This window comes from Coloeus monedula, assembly GCF_965178545.1.
Source record: "Coloeus monedula genome assembly, chromosome: 3".
Taxonomy (NCBI): domain Eukaryota; kingdom Metazoa; phylum Chordata; class Aves; order Passeriformes; family Corvidae; genus Coloeus; species Coloeus monedula.
In genome coordinates, this window is record NC_138783.1 from 5,136,036 (window position 1) to 5,161,577 (window position 25,542).

Genomic DNA, 25,542 nt, shown 5'->3' on the forward strand with positions numbered 1-25,542 from the left:
TTTTGTAGGAAGGTGCTAATCACCCCCTACCTTCATTTGGTGTCAAAGGGTCTTTAGTGACCTTGGAAGAAGAGAAACTGAGCTGTCGGTGCTAATCTCAAACACAAATGTGCAGCCCTTGCCACATTAGTCATGCCTTTGTCACCTCTAGATTGGATTAGTGCAGAGCACGGCATGTAGGTCTGCAGCTGAAGACACACACAGAACAGTGTTGTCTGCTTGTTTTAGTGTCACCAGAGTATTTTCTAGAGAGATGTCAGTGTTTGAAGAGGGCCCTCAGTCAGGATCCTGAGCTGACTTCTCACAGTGGTTTGCTGGAAGCTGGTTTGACTGTCAGGCTTTAAAGCTTACCTGCTGCTGTTACTGCTTTCTGTAAGAGGATAAGTTGAAGGATTGAATGCAACTTAAGATTTAGTGAGGAAGTATATCAGAGCCCTGTAGCTTGCTTTACTTTTTGTTGACTGTTTTTCTGTATGGATGATTTTATGATTTTAGCGTGGTGCTTGGGTTTGGAGATGTGTCCTTGAAGACATCTAGCTGTGGAAACAATACATTGACAGTGGAGGTTTTCCTCTCCGATGCACGTGTGAATGGTGCAGAAAAGTCCAGCTTCCTTATTAGGCCTAGTCAATCACTTGATCAGGTATATAATAACAGTCTTCTGGGAGGGATAGAAGGGGTAAGAGATTAACCCCAGTCTGCATTACAAATAAGTTTAATGAAGTACTAATGTTGAATACAGAAGGTCATGGCAATGAGGAAATTGGACTATTGTGACTGAGCCTGTACACGTGAACAGACTGCAAAGTAAAGAGCATGGTAGGAGTTCTGAACTGGGGAGGTAAAGGCAGTGTCAATCCTTGGTTCATCTGCTCGCTGAACTGTAACTGCAAATAAAAATAAGCTTTTTCTCTTGCAGTTTTGCTCAGTGTAGCTTTTTAGCTGCCTTTGTAGCTTTTAAATGCCCACAGAAATCTTATTCTTTAACACATCCTTCTCCACACCTCTCTGGCGGGGACAAGCTGTGCTTTATAGCAGGTTCCCCAGTGGGGGGTTTCTGTGCACAAGACTCCTTTGCCCACACTTGGATACCTATTGGCATGGTGGGCCTAAGCCAGCAAGTGAGGTCCTAATCTACAGCAAGAAGATGTGCAGAGTGATGGAAGGGGAAGGGTCAGAGAATATATCATGTCACTAGCTGGTGGCTTTCCCACTGAACTTGGTGAACTGTATCCAATGTGGGTTGCTGTACTTCGTGTGTTGGGGGGTTGTTTGTTTAACTTTGGCTTTTCCTCTGTGGTATCTCAGATCAGCCTTTTGGTCCAGCTGCTTTTGGTGTTGTTAGACATCTACTTGGTTGTATGAAGATCGGTCTTTCAGTGTTCTGGCTTCTTTTCTACCTGGCCGTTAAAATATTTTGCTATGGATATGGAAGTGGTGGGATGCAGTAAGCTGTTTATGTCTGGAGGCTGAGTTTAGGTAGTACTCTGAAGACATTTCTCTGGTTGGAGTTATGAATCAAAGCAGTTTGCTCTTTGGAGAAGTAAGGACCTGCCAAAATCCATGTGCAGCTTCTGGGGTTATTCTCTGGACTACAAGAGCCAAATCAACCAGAAAGGTCTCTTGCTGTGTCTTTGCCAGGTCCTCTGGCTTGTTTAAGTGGTTCACACTTTTGCCTGGAGCATAACATACTACTTTGCCAGCCTTCTGCAGAGAACTGCTGCTGTCCCTCTATCATTCTGGTGAGACGGTCCCAGAAAACACAGTCTGAGCACTGTGTGTTCCTCTGCTTTTGAGGGAGCCTGCTCTGCCATGCTCCCAGGTGTTCTGGGCCTTCACCAAAGATGAAATGTGTGCTAGAAACAGGTGTGGTTGCAGAAATCCACTCAAGCAAACTGTGTCTGTTATAATCAGCTCTTCCTTTTAAATCAATTCGGAGGGCAAGGAATCTCACCTATGTGAGAGAAGCCATGACCCTTCAGGGCAGCTGTGACTATACTCGTTTTTGGAGAATGTCGTCTTAAAATTCTCATGGCCCTCAATCTAGGGGAGAATTAATTTCATACTTCAGACTCTCTAATGGTATCAGTAGAAGTCTTATAAAAATTCCTGATTAGATTATGCCCTCATTGTAGTAATGAAAACCACTTATTAATGTTTTTTTTAAACATCTTACATAGCACTTGCCTTGTAGTAGAGAAACTGTTATCCATTGGATCTATGGCTAATTCTCTTTTCTTTTTTTTATCTCTTTACAATTTTCTCTCAGTCAGTATTTTGTTACCTCATGTGGTATTATATAAGCAGTGAAACAAAGATTGCCCACACTAAAAATGGTGTGTTTAGGGGCTCCTGATTCAGTGAGATTAAATGTTAATGGGAAATACTGCTCTTACTAGTTGTTGCTTTCTGCGGAGTGGGATACCCAACCTTAGCATGTTTAATTCTTGTTACTTTCCTGGTTGAAGCCTGTCCTTAACTGTGTGTTACTCTTCATTCTCCTGCCCAGCTTTCTGCAGAGGGCGCATTGTGAGAGTGCCCAAAGGTCCCCTCATTCGAGTGGTGGGCACGGAGGTGGCGATCCCTTGCAGCGTTAGTGACTATGATGGACCCAGTGAGCAGAACTTTGACTGGGAGTTCTCCCGGGAGACTGACTTCGTGCGGATAGTGAGTACCTGGGATTCTACCTTCACCTCTGAGGAGTACCAAAAACGCGTGGGCCGCGGGGATATCAAACTGAGACGGAGCAGCAACGATGCTGTGGAACTTGTGATTAGGAACATCCAGCCAGCTGACCAAGGGAGATACAAATGTTCCACGCCCAGCACTGATGCCACCGTTCAGGGAAATTATGATGCAGAGGTCCAAGTGAAAGGTATTTCTGAAGAGTGAGGTGTGCTTTAAATTTGTTTTTGATAATGATTATAGATGTACCCTTAAGAATGTTGACTTTCTGTTGTATATGATCATTATGATTTTTATTTGTTTTCTTCTTCTTCTTCTTCTCATTCCTCTTTAATTCTCCTAAAGCCAGAATTGAAAATTGGGAAGTATGATAGCAAAGGCAAGTGAGGTGAAGAAGTGAAGAGAGGCTGTTTACTATAAACACCACTTTTCTTTTTTCTGTCTAGTAAATATGTAAATAAAACACTAAGTGGTGGGTTTTCTGAAGATGTCTGCAAATATTTCATGTCCCTAAGCCTCTGGTTAGAGAAGCTAAGTTCAGGTAAAAACCACAGGCTGTCTTCTCTCTCATTTTTAGTGACATTTAGGGATCTTTCTGTATGAAAGAGGTAATCTTCTCTTTCTCCTTTAGCATGTTGATGCTACAGTCTTATTCTATCTTTGCTCTTTCACTTAGCATTTTTCGGTATTACATTTGGACACTATTTCTTTTCCCATGTCTTATCTTTTACTCCCATGAATATCAAGCTTAGTTTTGCATGGGAATAGCAAAATGATGATGTTTAGATGAGAAAGTAAAGTGAGTGGAAGGCTAAATGAATTCTTGTCTTGGCTTTTTTAAAGCAGAGCACTTCCTTTATTGCTTTTTCAGCTGAATTTCCTTCTTCCTGGAATATATTTATGAGTGGAAGAAGGAATGATTGGCGAGGTGTTGCTCTGTGGTGGTTTTATTGCCTCATATCTGAACAGGTCGCTGTGGGTGTTCTCTTCTTGATTCTGTTTTATGATGCTTGTATCTTTCGGGTTTTTTTTCCCCCCCAAATAGTGATTTCCGATGGCTTGTCCGTGAGTGGTTCCAAAGCTCGCTCCTCGACGTCTCTCCGGCTGTCTGAGGGCGACTCCTTCAAGCTGCGCTGCTCAGCGATTACCGCCTCACCGGAGCACACTCACCTGCACGTGACCTGGCAGATCAAGAGTGGATCCTCTTGGCAGGACATCCTATCTTTGACTCACGAGGGCAAATTCCAGCCGGGCCCTGGCTACGAGGAGCGCTACCGTAGCGGGGACATCCGCCTGGACACGGGAGCCAACGACACGTACCGGTTATCCGTGTCCCAGGCTTCCTCCGCGGACGGCGGTGCCTACAGGTGCCTCGTCAGCGAGTGGGTGAGAGGGGCCGATGGCTCGTGGCAGAAGATCCAGGAGAAGAGCGTGGAGATCGCCACTGTGTCAATCCAGCGCACCGGTGAGTGTTCCTGGTGGGCTGGGGTCACGGCGCTGGGCTGTGTCCAGACTCTGATGCTTTGAATGAAGGGAGGGTGCATTCCAGCAGAACCTAGGGTGCTGTTTGGATAGCTGGCCTGTTTACATCCTTGACGTAATTTTTCTAGCTTTATTTTTGGGAAAAGGGGGTTGATGGCATGGGAGGATTGCCTGGAACCTCTTAGATGCCTAGATCCAGATTTTATCTCATCCTTCGTTTACTTCAGAGTGCGCATAGTTTTTATATTTCTTAAATAAACATTGTATTTAACAGCTGATCACCCCAAACCTTCCCTCTGCTCTTTTATTAACATAGTGTTCCATAGCACTAAACAGCTGCACTTCCCCAGTGAAAGTGGCTTGTGATTCAGTGATAGATGTGAAGCTTTTCTGTATGTTATTTATTAAAATAGCATGGAAAGATCAAGAGAAAGGAGGGAGGCAGTGATAATTTAACAGGGCAAATTATGCAGTGATTTTTATCACCGGTCTGATTGCTCTGCTGTGTTGGCAGGGGTCTAGGACAGTAATGGTTCTGTTAAGCACATCATTGCATGCTTGGCTAAGGAGACAAAAATACATGCAGTGCTATGCTGAGGATATCCAGATATCCCTGCCCATACAGATTTCAGGACTAGATGCACTAAGCACTTGATTGCATTAGCATTATCACTGCTGGTTGGAGGAGGGAGAGTGGGGGTGATGCATCTTATCACTCAATAGGTGGAAAAACAGGCAGTGATGGTCCCTCAGAAATATGAGATTATCATGGTATTTTAGAACTGTTCAGACAGGAAGGGTATCTTTTCATTTTTGTAATCCTTTAATCACTATAGGGAGAACCCAAAAGTCTGGGGTTTTTTGATTGGCTTGTTTGGATGTAGTTTTAGTGTCTTGGTGGTACTTAGCCTGTGAAAATTGACAGGATCAATCTGCCCCCTCCTCTCAGGGTGTCTGTTGCACAGCGAAGCTTACAGGTGCTCTCTGCTGACACAGGACTTGCCTAATTAAGAGCTGTAATTCTCTATTTTGTCACACTTTTGCAGTGGCTGAAAACAGCATGAAGCTGGTCAGGACCAGCAGTGGTACAGTTTTTTGATGTGGTTTGGGTGTGTGGTTTGTCTGTTGTGGGGGGTTTTTGTTTGTTTTGTGGTTTGTTTTACTTCGGGTTTTCTTGCCTTCATTTTAAGCTCAGTCATTAGCAGCACTGGCACTTTGTCAGGGGTATGAAGGCTTTTTTAAAGTTGTGCTAAAGGGGATAGGTTATTCTCCAGCAAAGTGCTGTATACACATCCTGCAGAAGGACTTGAAGAGCATATTGTGCTGACATCTGAAATCTCTGCACTTGGATGCTAAAATGAACTTGAGATGTAAATGGTTATATGCCTATGGGTAAACTCTCTCTAAGTCCCTATATGTGCATATACTGCCAGATTTTGAATGCCTATCACTTCCATGAAGACAAAAATGTTCCTTGGAGAAATGTTGCTCTTAACCTTGCAGATGAATCTTACTTTGTGTTCTGGTATTAGTCTGTTAAATTAGCTAGGCTTTCCTAGTGATTCCAATCCAGTAAGACAGTGAGGCAAGTCCCAGTGAGAGATTCGTCTGGATTTGGTTTCAGCACTCAGGTGGGGCCTGCTACCCTCTGTTCAGTCTGACTGCTCTCTGTTATCAGGTGAGATGAGCATTGCTTGGTTTTATTGGCAATAGTTCTGACTACTCAGTTTGGCTCTAGCCTTTTTGTGTTGCCTCTCATTCCAGATGATAGTCCAAGGAAGTTTATGCAGGTGGGGAACTATTATGTAGTAGAACATGGTTTTACATAGAAGTCACTGATCTCAGCAGAGACACAGCTGCTGGTTTAAAGCAGGTATCTCTGTTCTTGCTCGTGCTGAGAAGAGCCATGGCTGTAGCAGCCCTGTCTGCTGGCCTCAGTGGAGACTTCAGGAGCAGCTGCATTACACACTGTGGGAATAGTGCTGCATTGAGACCCAGATCTAATCTTTGGGCAGTGTAGAACGAGGGAATGAGCAGGTCACTTGGTGAATGATCTGCACTGAGGTTTACAAATGTACACACACAGTGTGCCCCTGGTTCACTGCTCACCAGTAACTAAGGCCAGCTTTTCTTCTCCTGGTCTAGATGCTGTGATTCCATGGTTTTCTTTTAACATTCTGTGTCTGGTCCTGTTTGAATGCTGGCTATGACCATATGTGACATGTATATTGAAAATATTCACTGGCCAGTGGTTGTTAAGTGTGTTTTGAGTGGCTGTTGGTGTTGCTTAAAAATCCCAGTGTGTGTTGCTCTGAGTAGTGAGTGGAAAAATCAGCAGTATAGGGAGTTACTGCTGCCTTCAGTGTGCTTCCATTTCATGTTTTTGCAGCACACCTGAGGTCAGTCAGGATTCCAACATGTGGCCATGGCTACTTCTCATCTAAATCTGTTTGAGGAGCTCAAAAATGTCAGCAGAAACCATGCTGAGTTCCAATGTAGTTCCTAGTGATTTCTGTAGATGCTTTGTCTTCTGAGGTGTAGTCCCAAAACACTTTGACCCTCCTGTGAGACTGAAAAATCCTGTACACATTTTCCTGCTGTGCAGAGGTGATGTGCGGTCTGTGGTCGAGACAAAGCCTTCATGGACCAGTTGCTGTTGAGTTATAAAAATGCTGTTCTCCCTCCCTTTCTCCCCTCTGCCCTCATCACACATCCCTTGCTTGACTGATAATGTGTTTTGCCCTTGCAATAGGTCACTCGGCTCAATATCCAACAGGCATTTGAAGGTAGGGCTACTGAGCCTCTTCAGAAGCTCCCACTGTAGAATGTGAAGTCCTGGATAACTTGGAGTGAACTCTTTTTATTAAAAGCAACAAATGAAAAAATATTTTTTGTTTGAATTTTTGTGTCTGTCTTTCCAAGCTCTAGATGTGGTCATCTCAACCAGCAATGTGTCTGTGACTGAAAGAGACTCCCTGGATCTTACATGCAACATCACAACAGACAGAAGTGGTATTTTCCAGGCAGAGGTGATGTGGTATTTTTCTGCATCACCTGATGACACCTTGTCAGATGCTCAGCTCTTGCTGAGCATGGACCATGATTCTGTTGTCAGTGATTCAACTCTCATCAGCCTCAGCCACGTGGACAGGAACTCCTATCGCCTCTTGGTGCGTGATGTGGACGTGGAGGACTCTGGCTACTACTTCTGTGAAGCTGCTATCTGGGTGCCACTGCACAATGGGAGCTGGCATAAGGTGGTGGAGAGGACGTCTGCACCAGTCAGTGTGGTGGTGACAGCATTAGGTGAGTGATTCTGCTGTCAGACTTCATGGGTAGTGTGTCCCTCAATCCTTGGCCCCAATCAGAAAAGGGAGAGGACCTTGCAGAATCTCTTCTGAACAAGTGTTTCTCTTGTTTGCATCTATTATCTATATGTAGGGATCTCTCTTTCACTTATAATAGATATTTCTCCTGATGCAAATACCCTTAGAAGTTACCTGGGAGAAATACTAAAAATGGAACTCCTGTAAAACTTCTTAAAAAGCCTGTTGTTTTGCAGATAGGTCTAGGTATGTCAGCCTACCCAATCTGTTCCCTAGTTTATTCTTGGGGAGATAATAGCTTCAATTTAAAGGCAGTGAAATTCAGGATGTTGTTGCAGAATGATGTAGGTAAGGTATATGCACCTGCTGAAATTTACAAGGAGTTGGTGGTGTTGGAGGCATGAATGAAGCTAGATGTCGACTGGCAGAGTGCTTGGTGCCTGTTCCAGCTCTGACTGGATGCAAGCACCCACTCCCAAACCCTTTCAATATACCCTTTCAGGTCCTCGTGTCATGAGAAACTGGTGGTGCTGTCCAGTTACAAAGGCAGAGGTCCTCCAGCATAAAAGTGCTGAATGAGGCCAGCATATAGAGAGCCTGGTTTTCAGCAATAAATAGCTGTGCCATAAGGTTAAATCCCATCAACAATGACTTTAAATGTTGCATTTTAGCATTGTGCAGAGCAGTTGAGCCGTGGCAGTCTCCAAGTACACTTGTAATGTGTACTAGGAGTTCACAAGTGATTAATGTCTTCATTTCCTGTCCTCATTCAGCCATTCACATTTCACATTTAACTTGTGAGTAGTGTTCCCTCCTTCCCCCACTTGTGTGTGTGTGCAGTCATGCACATGTGTTCATGTGTGTACAGATGCACTTGGCATGCTCATGTGCTTTCTTGTAGTGCCTGTACCTGTAGGACTGTTCCTTACTCTTTCTATTCCAATTTGGCATTATTTGGGAGCAGGAGAGAATAAAATCTGCTTTCCAGCAGATGCAGATGCTTGGTTGCTAGGGAGAGGGAAAGTAGAATAAATTTTCGGCGTTTGAGGTTTTCAACTGCATCCAGAATTCACCAACTCCTCCTCCTTAATGGAAGTTAAGAGCTCCTGGAGTATTAAGTCGTTGAATTGTCTGTGAGGCTGTTCTTTGACAGCTGACAGAGTGGAGGAATGAGGTTTATCCAGCCAGCCTTTTATTCTTTCTAAATCCTCTGTTTGAGTGTCTGTCAGGGTGAAGCGCCTATCTGGAGTGCTGCTATCAAAGAGAAAACTCTCTTCTTAGGGTCCTTCCCCTGCCCACAAATAAAACAAACCTGAAGAAATTTTCTAAGAATTCGAGATTCTTGCGGCTTTTTCCTTCTTGTGTCCCTGACTACAGAGGTGTATCTGCTTTCACAGCCTTTGTTGCTGTGAAAATATTAGTTGGTCTTAAATGCCTTCTTTTTGGGGGGAAGGGGAGGCAAAGGGGGAATGATAATAGAATTGTAGAATGTGAGCAATACATCATGAGGCCCTGGAGTAAACTAGTCTTTTGTGAATGAGAAAGGAAGAGCAGTGTAGCTGTAAGATCCATGGGGGCTTACACCAGAAGTGGATTTTGGCCATCATTAATAATCTGTGCTTTGGTTGTAGCAGAATTCTGTGCATTTTCTTTTTATTTTGCCTTACTTACCCTGAAAATGTGAGGAAATCTCCACATGCTCATTGCTAGTAGGTACTACAGACTTTATAAGCAGTGCTTTTATGATTTTGTGTTACTTAATGCCACAGAAGCTCACGATTGGTATTACCAGATTCTCTGGGGTCTGGTGTGTACTGATGCCCTTGTTCTTGCCAGATGCAAGGACACTGCGTGCCTAACACTTACTGGTGAGAGATCTTTTCTGCAGGCTGACACAGCAGCAGCCCAGCTTGTTTGCTACAATTGTTTTTATCCTTTGCATCTCAAGTCCAAAAGTGCATATGCACACAGAGTTTCCACAGCAGTTCTATTAAGATGCTTTATTATCTTGGCTCGTTGGTGAGCTAAGCCTAAGTTTTAGCCTTGGATTGCCTTCTCTGTCCCAATTATAGCTTCGGTTAATTGTTTCTAGGAGGGCAAAATGCCAAGTAAAACATAAAGCAGGAAATAAATACAGAGCACTGAATACAGTTAGGCTGTAAAAGCCGCGTGATGAGTATTGGCCGAACAGTTGGGAAGCTGGTCATTTTTCTGAATTATAGTTGACAGGAAAGAAAAAAATATTCTAATACTAGTAAATAAATACGTATTTCCTTTGTGGTGTGAGGTTCTTGCTGTAATCTTCTTCCTTTACTATCTCTGTAGTCTGAGAGAAAATAGTCATGTGGCTCCCTTATCGCTTTTGGGCTTTGGGCAGCCAGCTATTTCAGATTTAAATCCAACAGCCCCATTCTTAACCCATGAAATTCAGGCACTGATTTTCCAGCCTGAGATATTCCAGCCTCACAGCTCTACAGCACATACTTCTCTATTCAGACTGTGGAGCTTTTTCTGATCTACACATCTTCGACTCTTATCCTACTCAGTATTTATTGACCTAGGTAGTATTTTAAATTGCTGACCAGTGAAATTTGCTGTGCCAAGCTCTTGGTGCTGCCTGTGGCCAGTGCCAGTGGTGTCTCGTGTCCCCTGGTTTGGGTCTCTGTGTGGGTGAAGTGTTTGCTTTTTAATGGGCTGGTTTTCAACATTCTTAAACTATTGTAGAGCTACAATGGGATGGTTGAGTGTGGAAAAGAAGGCATTTCAGGATGGGAGATACCTCTTATCCTGGAGAGATACTAAGGAAATGGGATGTCTCTGGTCAGTCCAAAGCTGGAGGATAACCAGTGTCCTGCTGCAGGCTGCCCCAGGCATTTGGCAGGTGCAAAAACTGGGTTGAAACTGAACCCACAGGTGGGTTCTTGGGGTCAGGCCTGAAGGAGGGGATTATTTTGCTCAACAAATCCTGATTTTTCTGAAAAGGTCTGACTAGACCTTTGAAATGGAAAGTCGTGTTTGGGAATGCAGGCCGAGGAGTACCTGTGTCAGACTGGTGCAAGTCTGAGAAGCAGAGTCCAAGTTCCAAGGTCTTGTAAGAAAAATGCGTATTGTAGCACTTGGCTTTTGGTTGGTAGAGGCTGAAACTGGATGTTAGAAGTTAGTGTCTCTTTTAATAAATTCTAGCATTTTCTCCCTTCTTGGAGCTTCTGACCTGTTTCTTCCGTGTTTCCTCTCCTGCAGAGCCAGACTATGATGTGTTCCTGAACGCCTCTAAAACACCCAAGTTTTCAGATGACCCCACAGAGCTCAGCTGCAGGATCACAAATGTACAGGACACCGAAGCAAACATCCGCTTCACCGTCTCCTGGTACTACAGGCAGCACCTGCCCAGCGACGATGTGGTGACAGAGGAACTCCTGGCCTCGATGGATGCAGACTGGACTCTGATACCTGGGGACAGGGGCAGAGAGCGGATTCAGAATGGGGAAATAATCTTCTCTAAAAAGTCTGCTGACACCTTCAGTCTGAGAATCCAGTGGACTTCAGAAAGTGACAGAGGGGATTATTTCTGTGTCATCTCGGCGTGGAGTAGGCACCGCAACAACAGCTGGGTGAAGAGCAAAGATGTGACTTCTGCATCTGTCAACATTTTCTGGGCTACACAAGGTAGGACCTTTGCACCTGGGTGGCTGAGAATAGGCCTGTCAGCCAGCAGGCCTGCTAATGGGCTTTGGAAGTGGGGTTCTGTGTTACGAAGATTGAGGAATACTAACAACTTGTGTAAAGGCCTCTTATTTGTGGAGGGGAATAACTTCTTAACAGCACTCGCCAGTTTTATGCTACAGTTTGAAGTGGAAGTGCAAAAGAAGAGACACCATAGAAGGAGAGATTCCATCAAGCTGCTGAGACTTCCAGGAGCTGGGCTGGAAGTGGCAGGGGTGGTATCCAGCAGTGTTGCTGTGGTCATTGCCTACTTTCATGGCTCGGAGTATTTTAGTCTGTTTAGGATGCATCTTGCTGCTAACAACAGGGTTGTATTGAGGTGAAAAGAGGAATGCCGCTTCATCCTCTCTGACTGACAGGTTGAGAATTGTGGTTTTATTTTTCTCTTCTACAAGCCCATGTTTAAAAGGCAGTTCTGAGGAAGTTCATGGGCATAACACTACCAGAGTATCAAAAAATAAGTGGGTAGCAGAACAAAGTAATTCAGTGGTTTGCTTGGATCTTGACCTTTTTTAGGCAGTAGTGAACTAGCTGTAGTCAGTATTTAACTGATTTTGGGAGCAATTTTTAGAAGCTTGATAGTTAACTGAGGTTGCTTAACTCTGGTTTAAAATGGGATCTGTGTTTCCTGGATGTCCTGTAGTGTGATACTGTTTTGGCTCAGAGTGAAGTCATGCAAGAGGGTATGTTGGAGAGCATCAGAAAGGTTAGGATAACCTAGGATGTAATGTCTTTGGCAAAAATCTGTGCTTAGCTAAGCTGCATTTATCTTGATAGATTTGTTTAACAGTCTAGCTTAGGCATCCACAGGCAGAGAACTATATTTCAGAGACAAGCAATTTGAAATAATTTTGAAGTTGTTTAGGGATAATCCCTGAACAGCAAATGGGAAATCTTCTGCTGTGCTTCTGCTTCAGTGGAGAGAGAAGTAGTGGGCTGCTTGCTCAGTACTCTCTGCATCCCCAGACCAAGCCTGTGGTCCAGGGAAAGGTCATTTTTTTTTTCTTTTTTCCTGAAGCTGGCTTCTCCAGCAGGACTGAGAACTCTCATTAATGCTGAGTGTTGGTCACAGCTAGTTCAGTGTTATGCCACAACATGGAGTGTGTGTATGTGCATGTGAGTGTAATGGATCGTCGCCTTCCGAGCAGCTACGGAGACCAGCTGGAGTTGAAAAGTCTCAGCCTGTGTTGACATTTCTGAGTGAAAACAAACCGTGACAGGTGTGAACATTCCCTTGTTTCTGGTTCTGTTCCAGAAACTCTGCTAATTTTGCAGCATAAATGTAAATGTTATAGTCCCCGTGCTGAAAAGTACGTTGTTGGCAAAACTTGGGGTTGGGGGATTTATTACGTGAAAGCGAACTTTCCTACAAAAACCTCCTCCTCCTGAAAAAGAATGTTATATGTATATGACATGGGGAGGGTGAAATATAGGTTTGATTTCCCCTTCTCTTCCACCCCTCAACTCCCCCTTCAGCAGTGCAGCCGCAGATGCCTCTCTCTGTGTGCCCTGTCCCCTTGCCATATCCTATTCCTGTGAGCTCCAGACTCGGCTGGGAGCCCAGTGCTGTAGCCAGCAACTATGAAGGAGTTAATCTGCTGCTGCCTGTGCTCTCTGACTGTTGTTTTGACAAGTATCTCTGGTGATTTGAGTCCCTAACTGCTCCCAGTGCTTACAAAAGCCAGCAGCCAGGCTCCCACGTGTTTGCCTAAGGAGAGAAAGCTGCCTCTTCCTTGGATAGCTTGTGCCTATATAGAGACTTTTCTTCCATCTATTTCATTGCTTGCATCCTCTTTGCTGACTTTAGAGCAGTGCTTTGGGGGGAGGACTTTGGAGAAATCTCACTTTGAAAATGATTGTTCAGAGTTCTTGAGAAAGGAGAAATGGGTTTATATTGTGTCTGTGGGTCTCTCAGCAAAGAGAGGTGTTCAGAGCCTTTATTCAAAATGTAAACATCATGTGAAGATGCCAAAACCTCTTTTCTGTGCATTGTTAAGTTGTGTCTCTGCCCATTTTAACTTGGGGTTTTATTGTCTCTGTTTTCTATTTTATTCTGTGGGGACCAACAATACTCACACATCTTTCTGCTTACTCAGCTTTGCAAATGCAGCCAACTGCTATCATAGATCACCATTGTTTTTGACATAGTCTGCCTGCTATGTTTCTTCCCCCCTTCTACTTTCTCCCCTGCCAAGGTGACAAAGAAGGCATCTCTATCTCATCTCAGAAATTAAAAACATCAGTTGTATTGTGTTTTGTTTATTTAGAGTACAAGTTCCAGTCAGTGAAAAGGGCTAAAGGAAGGGAGGAAACCTTTTTTGACTGGCTCTGTAACTCATTTTCAACCCAGAAAACAGTTTGATATTCTATAAGATAATTGTGTTTATTTATTTGAATATGAGTACTGCCTACATTTAGAACACAGATACTGTTTGCAGTAGAATGTGGAATCAATGCTTTTTTCCTAAACCAGTGTTGTCAAGTTTGGATCTGCATGGAGTACTTTGCAGAAGAGAACATTATCTTTTAATTGAAATTCCAAATCCCAAAGGTACTATTATTTGGGGTTTTGTTAATGCTTCTGTCCTTAATTTACAAAATAACTATATTTAACATCATGTTACTTGTCCTAAATGTTTGCCAAGGCCCTCCCATCACACTTAATTGGGAGCAAGGGTGTCTTAATCCTGCAAATAGAGAACAGATAATATTTCTGCCACCTACTTCCTTTACCATTGCTGATGTACCATAGACACAGTGTAGTACAGACACACAGTTCCTCCCAGGCAAAGAAATCCCCGTGGCACTAAGCTGCTGGGTGTATTTGCCAGTTTGGGTGTAGGAATAAGAGAGTTCCTGAAGTCAGGTGTGGGTTCACGTGTCAGGCTGTGGTGCAGGCTTTGGTGTGGCTGTGGTGCTTCCAGAGCTGCTGGGGCTGCAGTTGTACCTCGGGGTGTTGTACATCCACCTCCTACCACAGCAAAGCTGTCACTGCCTTGATGTCTCCTGCATTCCCTGTACTTGCAGCCTTGTTAGTGCACCGGGGGATGAAGGAGCCTTTATGAACTCTGAGATTCTTGTCAGCAGCCTCAAGTAGCGCCGTGAGGCTCCGAGGTTGCTGTCAGCCCTGGCCATTGTGCTGCTTTTCCAGCTGCAGTCGGAGGAGTGAGTGCAGGGAAGGTGTTCGCTGTTTTCTAAAGTCTCCATGGCCTTGTAGCTGTTGGGCTTCTCTAGAAATTTGCCTGGCTTAGATTAGGTGAAAACTGGTTTTGGTCACTAGCCAGGAAGCGCTCTTGAAGCTGAGCACGCACTTTGTGGTAGAGAGCAACAGGAGAATTACAGTGTGGCTTAACCACTTGGACTGGCCAGAGATGGAAGGCAGGCTCCAAAGTACAGTTTACTCAAATTTTATTTGGATCATTTGGCTAGGGTTTCTTCTGTTGCTAGCCCTCTGTCTTGGAGTAGTGCCCAAGCTTTGGGTATGGTGTACTTAGGAACATTTCCCCTACTGCTTTCCAGCATAAACTGCGGATTGTAGCCCCCTGTATGTGAGCAGCCAGGGTGTGTTTTATTGTGCTTTTCGTTCATGGAGCTTTACAAGAAGGAGATGAGACTCCACATGGGACTGCAGGTATGCCTGCAGAGAGGCAAGCGTGTGGAGTAGCAGTCAGACAGACATTGCTTCCTTGGCAATTCCCAGAAGATTAGAAATGAGACCTTAGGCTGCAGTTCTTGGAAGAAAATGCTCATTTGACTTCTCTGGCTCATCTTATGCTACAAGATCTGATGAGTAATTTCTGCTAACGTAGGAAACATGAAGAAACTTTCCTTTCCTTCTTAATTTTCCGTGCAGATTACTGTTATTTCTAAGATAAATGCTAAATCGTCGGGCTGCCCTCTTTCTCATAATGTGCACTCTTCCACACACAGACAGCTACGTGCTTTTCTAGGTGGGGGTGAAGGAGTGCTAATTACATTTCATCTGCTGCTACTGAAGGAGAACAATATTGGCACAGAACCAGAATGTTAAGAATGGTGACCCAGGTTTTTCTAGTTGATAGGATATGGGGCCTTTTGTTGCTGTTGTTTTACTTTGCTACATATGCAGGTCTCTAATGCTATGGCACATACAGAAACATTCCTTTGATCTTTTTTTGACTTTGTTGCAACAAGAAACATTCAGCACCTGTATGTGGTGGGTTGTGTGTCCCCTTCTCTTATTCTGTTCTGGATTTCTTATGGTCTAACAGAAGGGGGAGTGCCTCTGCCTTGTGTGTTCATCCAAGCTAAGGATCTTTGGGGTTTTTAAAGGTAGAATAATGCTTTGAAAGGACTTTCATAAGAACATATCTCCTTGTTCTCTGTTCAGCATCCTAATTTCTAACCCTTTTGAACTCTACCACTGTTCTCCAGCTGCATCTCTAGGCCTCAGTTGTTCTCTTCTACAAACTCTACCAATGGTATTTCTGCTGTTGTCGCATGCTACTACCACTCATTTCTCCTTTTTCTTTAGCAGAAATACTTGGTAAAAGCATTTGCTATTGCCCTCAAATAAAAAACTAAGAAAGGATATCTAGGAACAACTTGCTGGGGGCAAGGTACTGCCCTTTGTGCTGCTGCCTGACCTGTGGCTCAGGGAGTAGTGGAAGTTAAGGTGTTTGAAGCCCAGGTAGTAGGGAGACTTATGTCAGCTGTAGCTGAACTGCTCTGAACATGTGAGGATATTTCGTTTTAAGCACATCTTCTGGAGACCAGATGTTAAATTCCCTTTTTCTGGTGTCTGAGACCCAGTGCTCTGACTGAAGATCAACAACGTAAAGAACATTTAAATAAGGAGGGATTTTTGCCCAGAGCCTCCTCATATGGCCTAGAAAGCAACAATATGTGCCAGAAGAGTATAACTAGCTGTTTGTGCTTCTGCTTTTGGGACAAAATATAATTGCCTACTATGTTCCTAAAATATGTGAAAAGCTGATCTGTGCTGGGCTCCTAAATACTGCAGCCTTACGAAGAGGGAAATATCAGAGTCTCATAGACATAGAATGAGGAAAAAATGGATTTGGAATCTGGTATCTGATGGGTGTTTTCACAACGGAGAGGAGAATGACTCTATACGACTTCAATTGCGATTGTACCCTGAGTGCCTAAATGTGCAACTCTAGTATTGTCACTTGCTTAGTGGGTGGAAGTGTGAGGGGGGTTTGGTGTGGAGTATCAAATAATTCTGTGCTCAGCTAGACCACTAGAAGCATCTCAGCCTTCACTGCTCCTGCTGTTTCTTTATATAGCTTTGTACTGTGATCTGCTTTATACAGTACTGATTTAAAGTTGTCATACCGGGTTTCTCATCTTGTGGGCTGTGTTTACTCATTGTGAAAACTGCTGCTTGAAGGCAAAACACTGCAAAATGTAATCTTGACAAGTATCTTGTTGCTCTTGTGGGGAGGACATAAATATTACTGCATTTAAGTTCAGTTTTGGGACATGTGTTTCAGTCTCACCGTTGCTTATTTCCCTTTTCCTGAGAAGCTTCGTCTTGCATAAAGGGGTTCTGTGAAGTTTTTTAACAGGTCTACACTCTTTTTTTTTTAAATAAAGGAGGGAAGGGAGACTATGGTGCAGCAAAGTAAGTCCAGACAGTTGGATTGGCTGTATTTTTGCAATACTGTTACTTTCATGTATTCTGCCCCAGCCCTCCCTTCCTTAGGAAGAACTTTGATCTACAGGGTGTCTTTTCATCACAATGCCAGGAAACTAGCAACTCCATTTTCTTTTATCTGATTCTGATTTCAGTCACTCCTCATTTTCTCAGTTTCTCACTGTGAGCTGGTATTTTGCGCCTCTTGGAGCTGTGCTCTGAGATGTATAATTTTCCCAAACCTTGTAATGAAGGGGTTCTTGGGATCGAGGAGCCAGTAGAGAATGGAGAACAAATGGAAGGAAACTAAGCAGTAAGTGTTGCTGGAGCTCTTGATGTCAAATGGGCTGTTGGGAAATGTGAGAGCTTCTGGCAGGCTTGTATGCAAGTAAACGTACGAGAAGCAAGGGGAGGAAAGGTTGACATGGAGGCAGAGGTGTGCCTAAATCTTTCAGCACAGGTGTGTGTGTATATGGGGATGCCTGGAGTGGAGACTTGTGTTACCACCAACTTTTGTCATGTGTTTTCAGCTGACTGTGTCTGGATTGCTGTTAGGGTGGCTTTTTGAGGGAAATAAAAGGTGCTACCCTAAGTGCTGCCAATTCAGCGAGTGGCAGCTTTTGTCGTTAGTCATGAGTATTTCAGCAGTGCCCTTATTACCCCATCACTGAGGGTGCTCTTCCAGATCCAGTATACTACTGGGACTCTGAATCTTGTCTGGTATCTCTACTCCTGAATAAAACAATCCTGGGGATCCTGTCTTGTTACAACCTGTGTATTCTATTATCTGTTCAGTATTTGGTGTTCGTTTGAATTTGTGCATCTTGACCCAAACTGTAGTGTACTTGTGTGTGTGTGCACTGTTGAGTAGCATTCTAGGCTGTCCACATGTTTAGATAAATGTGCTGGGATTTGTTCCTCCAAAAAAGGAACTCTGCCTGTCTGTAATCTTCTAGGTTGAAAGGTGCTGCAGAAACACCTGTATCTATTTGTTAACCGTCTCTTGCTGCTTATTTCCTTCCCTCTTCAGATTACACGCTTACAGTGGAGGCGGTGAAATTGAAGCCATTCTTTGTAGCAGGCCACACCTTTGAGATGACATGCAAGGTGTCCTCCAAAAACATCAAGACGCCGCGCTATTCCGTCCTCATCACAGCTGAGAAGCCCTTCACGGATCAGTCGAATCCCAACGGAACCACGCGCATTATCTCCTTGAACCAGGACTCGGTAGTGCGGCTGGAGGACTGGACGGACCAGACCCGTGTGGATGGGGTGGTCCTGGAGAAGGTGCAGGAGAACGAGTTCCGCTACAGGATGTATCAGACCCAGATCTCTGATGCTGGGCTCTATCGCTGCGTGGTGACCGCCTGGTCTCCGGGTGGTGGTGGCATGTGGCGTGAAGCAGTGAACGGCTTATCCAACCCTATCCAGATAGACTTCCAGACATCAGGTTGGTACAGAACCTGGCAGCTGTGTGTCTGAGCCAGAAAGGGAGAGAACTCTGTGATGCTTTCCCATTGATTTCCCCGTGTCTCAGAAATACCAACTCTTTGGAACAAATGGTATGATGGCTGAGAGCTATGCTTGTCTCCTTTGGTGGTACTTGTGTCCTTTGTGCTATTGATTGTTTACAGAAAGATGTTTAATGAATTGGCTGTAATCATAACCCCTGGGTTTTTCTCTACTAATGCAGCTTTTATGGTCCTGCAGGCTCATAGCTGGTTCTCAGTATGGAGCAACTGCTGCTGCATTTGCCAGCTGTATCACTAGATTGTTAGTAGTGGCTGCTCTGGAAGAACATTAATACAAACTGGATTTCTGTTCCAAAACAGACTCTATTAGCATAGCATTAAATTCCCTGAGCACACCTCACTGTTGATGTAATTGCAGAAAATGGTCAGGTCAGGGTAACATTTCAGCCATCTCAGTAAGCGTATCCTGCCACTGCGAGACCTTAGGGGTCCCTCGCGGCTGAACTACAAAGCTCCACAAATTGGGATGAATTTCAGTACCCAGAAGGACATCCTGTTCCTCAATTGCTTGCTGAAACCCTTACCTTCAGCTGTAACAAGCCTGCCTGTTGAGATTTTTCTACAGAAACGTGCCTGCCCTGATACAATGTTGGGGGGAGGGAGAGACGGACAGCATTGATTTGGATCATCAGAGAAGCATGTTAACCCTGATTTCCTGTCATGTTATATTGTTGGGAAGTGCAAGGGAGCTGCTTTTGTAACACTGGTGCACGTATTAGTGAAGGGCCCATCTCATGATTTGATAAACCAAGCTGGTGGGATTTTGAGCAGGTTTATAGCCCAAATGTAGCCTGAAGGTGCATCCTGTGTTGCAGCTCTCTAGTTAGCTGCTTTATCACAAACCTCTTGCGCTTGCCTGTTCCTGTTCACAAGCACAGCTTGGAAGGAGGTCTTGCCTCACATCTCTTGTTCTTCATGCTCATATTCTGCTTATAATAGTGGGCTGTAGCATATTTAGAAGATGTGTCTGTGTCTAGGCAAGAGCAGCCTGACTTCTGGTTGCATCCACAACTAAGGTAATTGTTCTAGATGATGTGGTTCCTAAAAACTGAACTTGCTTATACGAGGCATGCTGGGAAAAGGACAAGGGCTGAGCATAGGAGGACAGCCTGGTAATGAGGACATCACTTTGTAGGAAGCTTTGAGATGTAGCATCGTGGTACAAACCCTAATGAAGATGTAGCTTTGATCTAAACTGGCCAGACAGAGGACATTGACTTCTGCTTCTTTCTGTTTTAGGTAATTTCTCAAGATGGTTTAGTGGGCTACAGTTTTAGCCTTACTGCTCTTCATATCTGGGTCAGACACAGTGGGAGAGTAGCATTTGCACAGGGGATGGTAAAAGAAACCAGCAAGAATGAAATCTGCCTTAAACCCCACCCTTCCCCTCCAGGCTCTGATGTGGATGCTTTCCTGCACAAAAGTGGTGGTTGGTGCCTCTCCCAACCTGGCTTGTCTTGTGTCACTTTGAACTCCCATCCAAAAAGTTTGGCGGGATGCTATTGATACCCAGGGTTCAGAGGGAGATCCGCAAGCAATGCGAGGGAGGGAAGTGTACGTGTTGTAGTCTTGACTTCTTTTTGCTGTCAGCCTCTCCTCCCAGCCCCTTCACCCAGATAGAGTTTCTGGAGCGTGGAGTGAAGAAAGGGAGGCAGCATGTAGAAGTGCCCTGGGAATGTGTGAATTCCAGTAGCAGGGCTGGAGCAGGGGGAGGGATGGTCCTGAAGCCCTGTCAGCCTTTCATTCTCTATAAAAGAATGAAGAAAGAAATGAGATCCCAGGCACAATTTGCTGGAGCGCTATTTCCCAAAATAATCTTGGCATGTAGCAAAATCTGTCTTGAAATACCTGCAATTTTCTTTAATTGATGGATGAACTTCGTGTCCTTCAGTTGTTACTCAGATATCCCTGCTGGATATTCACCTCTGGGCATGATGAGAACATGTGATGAGCACAGTTAGAATGGGCTCACTGAGGAATTATTATTTGGGAAATCATCTGGAATTAAGTACACAAGACAGAAGATGTTTTGTGGGTGTGTTACTTTGGTTTTGTTTGCTGAAGCCTGTCTTTGATGCAAACCGAGTCAGGGAGCCAGAGGTAAATGGCAAAGTTGTGGAGCAGCTATGAAAGCATGGCTCAGATATCACACCCTTCTCTTGCATCCTGTGGCACAAGCAGCTGTCAAACTTTTTATTCAGAAAAAATAAGTTGGTGCCAAAATTTCCCTAATGGCCGTGGTGAAAAGCGGAACTGCTGAGGGAGCTAGTTATTTCTAGGGAGAATTTCCTCAAAATTGGAGGAAAGGTGCAGGGAAAAAAAAGGGGGGCATGCAGCTTTCCAGGCAACTGGAAAAAAAAAAAAAGCTGGCAAGCACCAGTGTGCTAAATCCTGAGTTATAGGGAGGTTGGGGTATCTTATGAGTGTTTGTCCCTGATAGGAAAACTGTTAAGGAGTCAACTGCACTGATTTCTCAAAGTGTAACAGAAAGACAACTTATCTATAACTGCTGGAGGGAGTATAATACAGCAGTGTAATTTTGAAAAATAGGATGTATTGCAGTCTCCTCCATACTTTGAAGTCTTGGGCTCGGACAGCATTTTCCGCATGCATCGTGGCTGGTGGAGTGGGGCAGGGATCAATACGGAAGCAGCATTTTCAGCAAAAGGAAGCCCTTAAAGGGTTTTACGTGAAGCTTTTAGTCCTAGGAGGAATTTCTTTCTCAGTTGTTTTTATTGATTCCCCTTTGATGGGGGATGGTGAGGCTTGCTGGGATTGGAAATCCTTCTCTCCAGTTTGACTCTCTCCCAGATCTCTCCGAGCTGAGTGATGTTTCAAAGAGGGGTTTTTAGCGTGCATACACATTGTGCAATGTGATCTCTCTGAATGGCAGGGGCCTGTGAGCTTTTCATATATGAGCTGGGGACTGCACACATGAAACTGCAGTGTTTCCTGCCACAATAGGCTTGAAATGTGGCAGTGCTCTGAAATGTTTTTCCGTGAACATCTGTGGAAAATGTCTTGCTCAGATTCTTTCCATTCAAGGCAGAACTTGCTGGCTGCAAGCAGAGATCTCCTCTCTTCTTTCTCCACTTGCTGTTGCAGAGGGACGTATTTATTCCATTTGGTTAATGATCTGAAATGTTAATGTACAGGCGTTTGTTTGAAACACCCTGAACTAAAAAAAAGGAAACGTGGATTTTGTTCACCGGACCGTATGAACTGGAAGTGAGGGTGGGGGAGTGTGGTGAGGAGGAGCCTACTAGGTCATCAGTTTTCAAATATTCAATCAATGGCAGATTGTTCTCTGCTGGATATATTTTAGGACCAGAGAGGATCTTGTGAATCCTCTGGTATGACCTCATGAATAACATGGATTGCTAGACCAGTTTTGTAAAACGAATGCCTTTTGTATGTCCAGCTGCTCTAAGCAAAATAAGCTTATCTGGGGGGCAGGGGAAGCTGTCCCCTAGGAAGAATTTAATATTCCTCAGTGCTTTTTTTGTTTGTTTGTTTTCCCATTGTAGGACAGAGAGGTTCTGCCATGTCTTTTATAAAGGTTGCCCAGTGATGTGAGGAACAAGAGCAGCTGCCAGTGCCTGTCTTGAAATGTTCTCTTAATTTCATCACACTGTTTCTACTCCAGTGCATCCTCTCTCCTCCCGAGCTGTTGGTTGATGCATGTGTACACAGCCTTTCTTTCAGCCTAGAACACACCTGTCTTCTGTCCCTTGCTGTTCTTCTCAAGCCAGTGTAGGAAGATAGCTTCATAAACTCTGCTTTGGCATTTGTCCTTTAATTTTCAAACCCTTTTACCATGAACTGGGCAACCCAGGTTAGTGTTTAGAATGTCTTTGCCTGCTACACACTCACAGGGATTTCCACAGAAGTGACTTATTTTCCTTTCCCTTGAAGGAAGCAGGGAGAAGGAAGCTTTTAATCTCATGTTGAGAAGTGTGTTATGACAGAGACCCATTTGAAGCTTGGCTGTGCTCTGAGCTGTCTCTGCTCTGTGCCATTCAGCAGAGGGTAGAAAGTTCTGGAGAGGAAAAAATAAAAGAGAACTTGTAAGGGAAGTATCTCAATGAAATCTTCAACTCTGGATTACATCTCCATGTGAGCTCATTGCACAGCAATGTATTATCGTTCACTTTGGAAGAGGCTGAGATAAACCAAGAGCTGCTGAAATATGAGCGGAGTATTGATGTTGAACTTGCAATTAAAATGAAATGATGCCCTGCAATGACCCTGAGAGATACTCAATTTCAAGAAGGGCGAATAGAAAGATTCTTAAAGGAAAGAAAGCTTAATCACGGAAATGAATGAAAAGCGATGCAGCAGAAAGTCTTTGGCAAGAAAGGCTGGTATTTTCCAGCCACTGTTAATGGGCAGGAACATGCTTTGTCATTGTGTGCCTTTGTGCATTAATTTGTAGCTGGAAGTAGAAACCACAGACTTAACTACTGAGGGCTTCTTCCAGTAACAGCTATTATGAGGCTTGGGGTAAAGCTTGTTAGGGAACAGCTTCACAAGGAAGCAGGGAAAGGGCAGGGGTCTGGAAAAGTCAAGGTGAAGAAACTTTTTATCTGGAGAAAGGCAGGTCATGGAATTCTCAGTTGAAGAGTGAATGATTTGGTGCCAGGGCAGAGGTGAGTAATATTTTGGACGATGCAGAACTCGTGGGTTGCATCAGTTGTTTTCCCCGTTGTGGTCTGTGGTGCTGTCTGATTGCATGCAGGGAAGCTGCACGCAGGAATTCCAGCCCCCCTGGTCAGTAATGGACTGGGCACAGGCTTCTTGCAGGGAACAGTCTGCCCTGGGTCTCTGTTGTCATCAGATCACTTGACCTTTCTCTTCTCTGCTTGTCTGGGAAACAAAAGTAGCTTGTGTCTGTGGGGAGACTATACCTTATTTCTGCAGAGAAGTACAGGGTAAAATGATAATCAAAGAAGACAAAACATCACGTAGGACCCTAGATAATTAGGACCTCTTTGTTAAAGAACTGGATTTTAACTGGCCCTTGGTTATTCTCCTTCCTTTTCCCATTTTTCTTGCAGATTTAAAGTGTTTGGATTACTGAGCAGGGAATGAAAGCAGGAAGAATGGGGTGGCATCAGGTAGAGATGGCTCAGAATTTTTCTCCAATTTGTAAATCCTTAAATTGAGTAAATTAACTTGAGCAACTTGAACTCCTCTTTTCCACCCTGCAGCCCCTTCCGTGTGAATCTGATTGATCGAGCACATAATAACAAACAAAATTTGGTTCAGCTTACAAACACTTTTTCCTTTCATTTTTATAGGTAGAAGAATTAGCATAGCACTTTTTAGCTGAAAACTGTATTACTGTAGGATCTGGCTCCTGGAGTTACCTTCCTGGTGAATCAACAGTTTGAGCATTGAGATCTAACATAAAAGGGAACATTTAGAGAAAAGTACACTGAACAATTCCTGATTCTGAAACCTGGTTTGTCTTTAAGCACTTCTGGGTTTGTACTTCTAACCTCAATTTCTCCACTTTCTGTTTAAAGTTGTGTAGTGTTTTTCAAGCGTTTGGGAGTCAAGAAATACTATCCTGACTGCAGCTGCTTTTTAATATAAAATTGTTATTTTTTTACTAAAGAAAACTTCTTTTAGGGGTTGTATCTAAGCTTACATAAGGCCTTACTTATAGTGAGGAACAGATATTTTGGTTCATTTTAAATCAAAGGTCTCAGCAGAATATGGCAATTTATGATGCTTAGCTCTTAGAATTGGGAATGCTGGTTTGTTTTGTAAATCTGTGCTCTTTAGCTTCCAAATTATTGGAGGGAATGACACTTACCTTCAGATCTGAAGTTATTAAAATCCAGTCATTTCTCAGCTTTCAAGCTCATGATCAGCTTTTCAGCATTTAACTTTGCTTTGTTCTTGATGAGTTTTACAGGTCATGCTTGATCTGTCAGCCCTGCAATTGAAACTAAGCTCTGGTTTGTTTATTCTCCCGGGTGACCAGTAGGTGCCAATAACAGTATTTCAAACTGTTAAATGCAGGTGGCAAGGTGGCCAAAGCCACAGCATCTGTTATCTGCAGAGTTCTGTTTTTCTCGGTGTTAATGTAGCATGAACTCATATCTCACTGAAGGAGAGAGTTCCTGTCACCTCCCCAACCCTTCCCGTGACACTGTACGTGCTTGAGCATGATGATGCTGAGACCCTGAGCCAGTGTCATCAGTGTCTGCTGGGAGTTGCCTGTTTCACCACATGCTTCTATCTGTAACCAAGGCATTGAGGTGTTTGGCCTTTTTTTGTGGTGTGTTTTTTTTGTTGTTGTTGTTTGTTGTTTTTCTTTTTTTTTTTTAGTTTTGTCTTGGAGGGCAAACACTTAAAATAGTTGGGTTTTGTGTACTGAGTCTTGCTTGGCGTGGTCCAGATTCAGGGCCTCTTGAGCACTGGTGGGAGAATGGGGCACTCAGGCAGCCTCGTACCTTTTCAGGTTTTGTAAGGGAGTGGGAATAAATCTCTGAAGGTGCTTTATTCTGTCCTTTCATGCCTGAGGGCAGCCTGAGACCCAGGGCATGGGTCATGTGGGCAGAAGGTGTGAGATACATCCAAAGAAGACATATAACCCTAGGAAGTTGAAGCCACGCAGTTTTCCAGACTGAACTGAGAAACTTTCACTGTAATTAATCTTGCTTGGGTTTAAAAAAATAATGAAATGTTGTTTTCCCTCTTCAGCTGGAGAGGGAAGATCACCACCTCTGACACATCCCTTGACTCTTTGTTGATGTCCAGTTCTAGCACAGGACAGTGATTTCTGCCTGGAGGCAGAGATGGTAATTTGCAGGAGATGTTACCTGCTAGGGAAATAACTAAAAGGGAAGAACTGTTTGTGCCTTACCAAGGGGAAGCACAATCCTGAAATGCCAGTGCAGCTGATGCCTTGGAGCCTTCCTGCCCAGGAAGCTTTGGCTCTTCATGGGGGAGGCAGGCTGGAGATGTGCTTGGTGACCCAAACTGAGGAGTGTGTTGGGAGCACCACATTTCCATGATCCACAGAATCCTGGCTGAGTGACCAGCCAAGCTCAGCTTTTACCCTTGTGACATCCACTGGCCAGGAGTGCTCTGACCCTGCTCCACATTAGCAGTTTGTTGGTGTGCCAGGCTTTGAGGGCAGTGT

The 25,542-nt window shown here is 44.1% G+C and overlaps 1 protein-coding gene across 1 annotated transcript in view; it reads left to right on the plus strand.

The window, feature by feature from the left end:
- Window positions 1-25,542, plus strand: part of PTGFRN (prostaglandin F2 receptor inhibitor) — a gene marked incomplete at both ends in the record, with an annotated part of 64,293 nt that overhangs the window by 27,484 nt on the left and 11,267 nt on the right. The window contains 5 exons of the mRNA XM_082278457.1: window positions 2,510-2,875; window positions 3,731-4,150; window positions 7,090-7,473; window positions 10,734-11,159; window positions 17,885-18,304. Coding sequence (XP_082134583.1) covers window positions 2,510-2,875; window positions 3,731-4,150; window positions 7,090-7,473; window positions 10,734-11,159; window positions 17,885-18,304 — 2,016 coding nt within the window. The remainder of the gene's footprint in view (window positions 1-2,509; window positions 2,876-3,730; window positions 4,151-7,089; window positions 7,474-10,733; window positions 11,160-17,884; window positions 18,305-25,542) is intronic.